The sequence below is a fragment of the Medicago truncatula genome, chromosome 4 (assembly GCF_003473485.1).
Source record: "Medicago truncatula cultivar Jemalong A17 chromosome 4, MtrunA17r5.0-ANR, whole genome shotgun sequence".
NCBI lineage: Eukaryota > Viridiplantae > Streptophyta > Magnoliopsida > Fabales > Fabaceae > Medicago > Medicago truncatula.
The window spans coordinates 12,816,504-12,825,968 of record NC_053045.1 but is presented as its reverse complement, the minus strand read 5'-3'; the positions used below and the strand labels follow the sequence as shown (position 1 = coordinate 12,825,968).

Sequence of the window (9,465 nt, the reverse complement as noted above, 5' to 3'; positions counted from 1 at the left end):
TAACCCTAATCCTTAATCTTAAGCAACCACAACACCACCAATCTTCAAATGATCTTGTTAGCATTTCCCATATATTAATACCACATAAAGTGAGTGTAATCGGTTAAGATTAAAGAAAAAGTTTTAAGGGTTCAATTAAATAGGGTTGACAAGCATGCAAGATCTGCAAGTGAGTAGAATGTGTATTGAAATACCCTTTAGTTAAATTTATCTAGTTCAATCATCTATGAAAAATATCTTAGCAACATAAACATATACTTTTACAAACTCATTTTTGTTTAATAAAATTTAAATCAGTCCCACTAAATTATGTAGATCATGCATAAATTTGACGAAAGTCATGAATTTTAACAATAATATAGAATGTGTTAAAGAGAACTATTCTTCTTGTTAGTGCTTTTTTATAGAATTTTGACCTAATTTCCGAACACTTTTTTACAAATTGAATTGTTCAGAGAGAAGTTTTAGTATCCACAGAATCCGTAAAGCTATTGGAGAGTTTACTGTTTTTCTTCGATTTCAATGCCTCTCGGTTGCCACTCAAAATTTTACACTTTCCAGGTTAGTGTTCATTTTGTATTCCTACAATATACTCTCCGATCACTGTTATAAGTAAAAAACTATATTTTAGATTTATTTAATTAATAATATATATAATATTTATTATATGTCACATACATAATTTAATAATTGAATCTAAAATGTTGATTTTATAGTAATGAACGGATAATATCTTTGATCATTAATTTTGATGATGTATAGAACTTCTCTCTGAACACTATATATTGATCAAATTTAAGAACACTATAATGTCTGACTTTTTTACAAATTTAATGACACTATATATTTGATCATTATTGTCACTAAAATCTGATTTCCGTCATTTTCTTCCAGGTTTGAATAATGAGATGAAAGCATATGAGATTGATAAGGTTACATCAAGAAAAATAGTTGAGAATCTCATAGAAGAATTTGTTGGAATTCCAAAATCCTAATAGGTTTTTAAAATGAAAATAAGTATTTTATTCAAATTGTAACATTGGTGTTGCTGCCGTAGTAATTTTTTACTTAAATGATGATCAACCATAAGACTGCAAGATCCTTAATTTATTTTAGTGTCTAACAACCGACAGTAATCCCCTTTACTTGAATTTATATTTATTTTAGTGACAATTATTAGTCTTATGCATTTTTTTTTATTACGCAAGCAAACTTCAGGCATTGCATTATTAATAAGGGAAATGCTAATAAATGTTGCGAGGTCATTGGTTAAGAAATTATAAAATGTAATGTTATCTTGAAAATTGTGTATACTACTTTTTTAAAGTTGAAAAAAAAAGTTATTTCCAATGTAAAAATTGTCCTCTTTTCCTATTTTTAACTCCTTAATCAGTGTCATTAGGATACTGATTAACATGACCCTACTAAAAATAGTAACAATACAGTGTGAAATTAAATAAAAAAATATTGCTAGAAGAGTAAAAAATGTTGCCCCTACAAGAGCATGAGAGCTGCCATTTGTTTCACACTTCGTAAACACAATGTTGTACTTGTTGTGATGTGAGAAAGTTTTGCAATCTTGCAAGATCACATCATAGTCAAAAAGATTCATCATGCATGAAATCAATGGTTGAACTGATAGTGCATATTGATAGTGCAGATAGAACGATAGAATAAAGAGGGTGAGGGGTCACATGCACACTTTAAGTGAGTTAATGAGAGCTTTTAAATTAAATGAAATCAATGGTTGAGATTTGGTGCCAACAAATTCGTTTGAAATATAATTGATTTTCTAAAGCTTCATTCCATTAGAAAATTTTATGTTTTAAATTAACGATCGAAGCTTCTTCTACAATACGTGACTGTTTGTGCCAGCAAAGTGCACATCAACCACCGTCTATGTCATCGCCGGTGTTTCCGAAGTCGGTTGTTGCATGAAAACAATAAAATAAAATCGAATCCAAGAGAGAGATAATCATTAATTAGAAAACATGAGTTGAGTTTTACTTAGGAGATCGAATAACATTAGATTGTGAGTTTGAGAAGATGAACAATGGGTGGTGAGTGATGATAGAATGAGAGATGAACATGACTCCCTTATGGTTACCGAAGCTTTTCATCAGGATGCCTGCGTCCCTTGGAGGTTGCGCATTAGATGGAGGAATTGCATTGCTCTAGTCAGACCCATTAGTTGTTTTTGTACTCGCGTGTTGTGGCAAGAAAACATGGTTGCAGATGCCTTGGCCAAGAATGGTCAAGGTCTAGCTCCCTCCTCCTCTCAATATTGGACGCCCCTCCTGCTTTTGTTCTCCCCCTCCTTCTTAGGGATAGAGAAGGGCTTTTTGTAGATTTTAATGTGTATTGAACTTCTTGTAACAGGTTCAGGCCTCTCTTGCGTTTTATGTTGTTTTCTACTTGATCAAGAAATAAAAGTTTTTTGTACACATATAAAAAAAAATCCATCCATTTTAATCCAATGGTTGAGATTCATTCTTATCATTCTCATATAAGAAGTTCATTCTCATATAATATGTTATCTATATATATCATGTATCTTTTATTCAATACTAGTGTTTTTTTAAGGAGCCAAACTATCTTATCGAAATTGTCATCAGAGATAATCGAACATGATACCTCGAAATGAGCACATTTCAAGTTTTCAAGTCAACACGATCAGACCAATCCAAATGGATTTTACTCAATACTATTGTATAAAATATAGTTGATTTGGGATATTTACTCGATCTTGTATAAAATATAGTTGTTTTGGGATATTTACTTAGTCTTAAGTATGGTCACTATTATTATTTTTACCATAATATGAACAAAATGTAAGAAGATATCGATATCTTCGAATATTTTTTTCTATAAAAATGATTCTTATAAATCAAAGTTCACACGTGGAGTTATCAAAACCAAAAGAAAAAAAGTTCACATGGAGCTATTACTGGCTATATTTGTGGAACTGTTCTAGTAGCTAGTACTACTGATTAAGTGATATCGGAATTATTCCTCAAAAAAAGTGTATTATTCATTCATGCAGTGAAATGAAAAATCATTGATGGGAAAAATAAGTGGCTAGTGAATCTGACAGTACTTCTTTATCTGTGGTCCATTCACTAACGAGGTAAAGAGAAAATGTGGAACAAGTTTATTTTTTTGAAAGAAAAAATATGTGGACAAGTTCATCGAAATATGGGAATATATATCACTTTTTTTTTTTTTTGAAGGATATATATCACATTCTAATCTTAACCTCTAGAACAATCTTCCCCTACACCTTTGATAGGTATTGGACTGGAAACAAACAAACTTCAATCACTTGGCTGTTACTCCCTAATAGTTGGCAAGGGCATATTGATTTTTTTGTTGACCTTAAGCAATCCTTCTTACTTTTTCCTTCTATTCCTTTTGGTCAATTTCAATTTTTACCTATTTTTTACTCTCTAACTCACCAATTTAATTCATAAAATTAATGAAGTTTAGTTCACCTTTAAAATTAATTAAATTTTAACTTATTTGGTTTAAAAAAAATTAATTGAATGATCAATTTAACTCTTAAAATTATAGCAAGGCTCTTGAATTTGTAGGGTTAGTTAGTTTAGATAATTGATTTGATTCTTTGCATATATGTTGTTTTAGTTGAGTTTGGTCATAGTTGGCCTGCTTATATGTTGTAATAAGGTTCATGCCTACTTCTGCTTTGTAATTTAATTTTTCTAGCTTTGATAAAAAAAATTAGTTTTTAAAATTGATGAATATTAAATTTAAAAATATCTATGAAATAAAAAATTCTAAATGAAAATGAATCAGTTTAATTCTTTTTTTTTTTTGAGGGAAAATCAGTTTAATTCTTGAAATTGTTCCAAAGAATTTATGAGGTTGGAAATTTGTAATTTCAAAGTTATTTTAAAAACTCAATAATTTTAAAAAATAAATAAATTGGCTGCCCTACCATTTCAAGATTCTAAATATAATTATTTTGAAATATATATTTTTTTTAAATGCACTAAATATAATTATTTTGTTTTTTTTTGTCTAGCTGCCCGACACTAAATATCTCTCTCACTGCTTAAAAAAAAAACTAAATATCTCTCTCTTTTTTCTATATGGACACTTGTTGGCCACGCACTAATTACTATCAAATTTTTCTTTCTAAGTTTTATAACTTTGGTGACTCATCATCTTAATTAATGTGTCCTTTAGAAACTTCCAACTGAAATATTTCCATCACAATACAATAATATGTCTATAGCACTGTACGGTATGGCCACTCCTTAGATTAATGCACCAATAATTCTATTTAGTTTCACACCTTTTGATTGGTTACCGTACATTTCACTATATTCCCATCACAATCCAATAATTTTATTTCTCTTATAAAACACCAACCATTGGCTATTCTCAATTCATTCATAAACTTCATTCATAACATTCTTAGTTATCTACCAAAAATAATTCTTAGTTTGAAGAAAAGAAGGAAGAAATACTTCATACAACTCTACTGAAAAATTTTCAGGTTAGTTAATCACACTCAAATATTATATCATATTTTAGTTCTTACTTCTGAATTTTTTATTTACTATTCTTGATGAAAATTCTTCTCATTTCAATATTTATTCATCTTCTTTTTCTTTGTATCCTTGTTCTCAATACTAAAAACAAAATAAAAGAGAAAAACTAGAATATGGAAAGAGATCTGAAGAGTATTCTCCAGGCTAAGGCTTGAAGCTTTAACATTTTTTAATTATATTATTATTACTTTTTTTTAATAAGTTAAGAGTATTTTTTTAAGAGATTATAAGTTAAGAGTATTAACATGCACATAAATGGATACATACTCATAATAATATAATCTTATTATTATTTTTTTATTATAATTATTCCAATTGTAAAGAACTCTCCAAAATAATTAGTATCATTCTAAATTTCCAATGTCCATGGTTGTTATAATAGTAGGATCAGTAACTCATGATTATAAAAGCCCTAAAAGAAAAAACTCATGATTAAAAATAATTCTAAATTTATTTAATCATAATTATTATTATTTGTGCCTTGCTTGCATTTAGAGCAAAATAGATTTAAAACTATTGTGCAAAAGATGTGAAATGAGTGACTTCAAAGCATTATATATCTATCTCTTTCTTCAATTCTTTGATTAGAATTATAGTAATTACAGTTCAATCATTATTATTAACACTCACTAACAAAATTGACACTTCAACGTCACCTTTCTTTTTTGTCTTACTTCACACTGTTTTTGTTTCTTTATTTGCATTATTTATTCATAATGTTATGTTTTATTTTGTATTTTAATACCAGTGCATGTTTTCTAGGACTGTGACCTTTTTACCTTCAATCATGTTTCATTGATCATTAAACTTCAAATTTCATCCATATCCACTCAACCAAGTAGCTTTATTTCAGGACCACGGCGTGGCCACAATTGACGCCACAGCAGCCTCATAACATCAACTTCATCTGACCACGATTCTCTGCAATATCAAAGATCGTGGCGTGACCACGTTTTAAAACCTTGTTGACAACTTTCTTCTTGAATTTTGTCTGCATCGGCTGCATTGACCACGATTCTCTGCAATATCAAACATCCTGACGCGGCCACATTCTTCAAATCTTGTTAACAATTTTGTCTTTTGAACTTAGTCTCTCAATGGCTAAGATTTCAAAATTCTTTCAATTTTTCAACTTCATTTCAATTTTGTTACTCACATCACACTATATTTTCCCTCCATGTATGTCCCTAACAAATGAAACACAAGCCCTTCTTGATTTCAAGAGTCATTTGAATGACTCATTGAACACTCTAGCTTCATGGAATGAATCAAAATCACCATGCAACTTTCTTGGAATTACATGTGATCCAAGAAATTTGAAAGTCAGAGAAATCTCATTGGATGGTGATTCCCTATCCGGCGAAATTTTTCCATCAATCACAACTCTTGATAGCCTAGAAGTTCTTTCATTACCATCCAATTCCATTTCCGGAAAAATTCCATCAGAAGTAACAAAATTTATAAACCTCAGAGTCTTGAATCTATCAGGAAATGAACTTATTGGAGCAATTCCAGATTTGTCCGGTTTGAAAAATCTTCGAGTTCTTGATCTTTCGGCCAACTACTTTTCCGGTAGATTCCCTAGCTGGATAGGGAACTTAACCGGACTAGTATCGCTTGGTCTCGGAGAAAATCTTTACACTGAGAGTGTGATACCAGAGAGTCTTGGAGATTTGAAGAATTTGACTTGGCTTTATCTTGGTGGTTCTCATTTGAAAGGAGAGATTCCAGAATCAATATATGAAATGGAAGCATTGAAGACTTTGGATTTGTCAAGAAACAAGTTATCTGGCAAAATCTCTAGATCGATTTTGAAGTTGAAAAATGTTTCCAAAATTGAGTTGTTTTCGAACAATTTGACGGGCGAAATACCAGAAGAACTTGCAAATTTAACCAATTTGCAAGAGATTGATCTTTCTGCAAATAAATTTTTTGGTAAGTTGCCTAAGCAGATTGGTGAAATGAAGAACTTGGTTGTTTTTCAGCTGTATGATAACAGCTTTTCTGGTCAAATTCCTGCTGGATTTGGTAAAATGGAAAATCTCACAGGTTTTTCGGTTTACAGAAACAGTTTCAACGGTACAATTCCGGAGGATTTTGGCCGATTTTCTCCGCTCAAAAGTATCGACATATCAGAGAATCAATTTTCAGGTTTTTTCCCAAAGTACTTATGTGAGAAAAGAAAGTTAACACTTTTGCTTGCATTGCAAAACAATTTCTCTGGAAATTTTTCTGAGTCTTATGCTTCATGCAAGTCACTAGAAAGATTAAGGATCAGTAATAATTCTTTGTCTGGAAAAATTCCGAAAGGTGTTTGGTCACTTCCAAATGCAAAGATAATTGATTTAGGTTTTAATAATTTCAGTGGTGAAGTATCTTCAGAAATTGGTTATTCAACAAATTTAAGTGAAATTGTTTTGATGAATAACAAGTTTTCAGGTAAAGTTCCTTCCGAAATCGGAAAATTGGTGAATTTGGAGAAACTTTACTTGAGTAACAACAATTTCTCTGGTGATATTCCACGTGAAATTGGATTGTTAAAACAGTTATCTACTTTGCATTTGGAAGAGAATTCGTTAACTGGTGTAATACCGAAAGAATTAGGCCATTGTTCGAGGTTGGTGGATTTGAATCTTGCCTTGAATTCTCTATCGGGAAATATTCCGAACTCGGTTTCGCTTATGAGTTCATTGAATTCTTTGAATTTATCAAGAAACAAATTAACAGGTACAATTCCTGATAATTTGGAGAAAATGAAACTAAGCTCAGTGGATTTTTCTCAAAATTCTCTTTCTGGTGGAATTCCATTTGGCATTTTGATTATTGGTGGAGAGAAAGCTTTTGTTGGAAACAAAGAATTATGTGTTGAGCAAATTCCGAAAACTTCAATGAATTCTGATTTGAAGATTTGTGATAAAGATCATGGTCATAGAAGAGGGGTCTTTGCTTATAAATATTTTCTGCTCTTTTTCATTGCTGTTATCTTCGCTGCTGCGATCGTGATCCATAGATGCATGAAGAATCGAAAAGAAAAGAATTTACAAAAAGGCGAAAAGGAAGCAAGTCAAAAATGGAAACAAGCATCTTTTCACCAAGTGGATATTGATGCAGATGAAGTAAGTCATTTGGATGACGATAATTTAATCGGCTACGGTGGCACCGGAAAAGTTTATCGAGTCAAGTTGAAGAAAACCGGCATAGTGGTGGCCGTAAAGCAACTAGAGAAAGGCTATGGTGTGAAGATTTTAGCTGCTGAGATGGAGATTTTAGCGAAAATTAGGCACAAAAATATACTTAAACTTTATGCTTGTTTTCTTAAAGGAGGGTCCAATCTCTTGGTTTTTGAGTATATGCCAAATGGTAATCTTTTCCAAGCTCTTCATAGAGAGGTAAAAGATGAGATGGTTACATTTGATTGGAATCAGAGGTATAAAATTGCTTTGGGAGGTGCAAAAGGAATTTGCTATTTGCACCATGATTGTTCACCACCTGTTATTCATAGGGATATAAAATCAAGCAACATTTTGCTTGATGCAAATTATGAAGCAAAAATTGCTGATTTTGGTGTTGCAAGATTTGCTGAAAAATCTCAGATGGGTTATAGCGTTTTTGCTGGCACACATGGTTATATTGCTCCAGGTATGTTTTGATAATGCTTTTGTATGAAATTTCAACATACTTCTGTGAAGCCCCGATACCTGACATGATACGGATACGATACCGATACAATGATATGGGAAATTTTTCAAAATTCCCGATACGATACTGCTTCGGATACGATTCTTCATCATTTTTGGAGTATCGGGGAATCACAGATATACTGTTTATGTTTTTTGAAGTATTTTATTTTTTACACATTTATTGTTTGTGAATTGTGACATATACTAATATTTCCTTCAAACAATGTTTATATTTAGGGACACTTTTTTCTTAAAGTACTAAGAATTAATGAAATATATGCTTTCTCCTTTGATATATGCTTCCAATTTATGCATGTTTGAATTGGTAACAGAACATGGTTAACTTATAAAGCTTTTTGTCTTCTATGCAGAACTAGCATATACAACGGAAATAACCGAAAAGAGCGACGTATACAGCTTCGGAGTGGTGCTATTAGAGTTAGTATCTGGAAGAGAACCTGTTGAAGAAGAATATGGAGAAGCAAAAGACATTGTTCATTGGGTTATGAGTAATCTCAACGATCGCGAAAGTGTACTCAGCATTCTTGATGGTAGAGTTGCATCAACACATTGTGTCGAAGATATGATTAAAGTGTTGAAGATCGGTATTAAGTGTACTACTAAGCTTCCAACTTTGCGTCCAACTATGAGAGATGTTGTTAAGATGCTTGTTGATTCTGAACCTTGCAAGAAGAAATCGAAACCATGTGGTTTTGAGAAAAATGCAGGCTCTTTTGACTAGTGGTTTTGATTATTTTCAAAAGCTATAATGTACATTTTTGCAAGTTATTTTTCAATTTAAGAGCAGTTTTGTATGCTAGTTGAGATTTGTATGATATATATAATAATTATGTTTTTGAGAGGTGTTACAAATGTATAATATCTTGTAACAAAAGAAAAATGTATAATATCTTGGTTCTTTTTCTGTTTTTTATTTCATTGCTATGTGTACCTGAATTTTCAAGGGAATGTTGCATTCATGTTGTCAAATAATCTTTGTTCAATTTATTCAATGGTTCATTTTTTTTTTTAAGATCAATTTAGTTTTGATATCTTATCATGGCAAGATCACTCATTATTAAGGAAAAAAAATCATATTTATTTATGTGTAGTTTGTAATGATATTGTGTCTTTTACTTTAAAGTTGAAGGAAAATCAGTCAAGAATGAAAATCTTTGAAATAGGAATGACTTTTCTGAGTTGATTTTTTT

The 9,465-nt window shown here is 31.0% G+C and overlaps 1 protein-coding gene across 1 annotated transcript; it reads left to right on the top strand.

The window, feature by feature from the left end:
• Positions 1–4,364: 4,364 nt before the first annotated feature.
• LOC11435226 (receptor protein-tyrosine kinase CEPR2) lies at positions 4,365–9,188 on the top strand. The gene is made up of 3 exons (XM_039833335.1): positions 4,365–4,519; positions 5,428–8,213; positions 8,626–9,188. The coding sequence occupies exons 2-3, from the start codon at positions 5,672–5,674 to the stop codon at positions 8,994–8,996; spliced, it is 2,913 nt and encodes a 970-aa protein (XP_039689269.1). The 5' UTR covers positions 4,365–4,519; positions 5,428–5,671; the 3' UTR covers positions 8,997–9,188.
• The last annotated feature ends 277 nt before the right edge of the window (positions 9,189–9,465 follow it).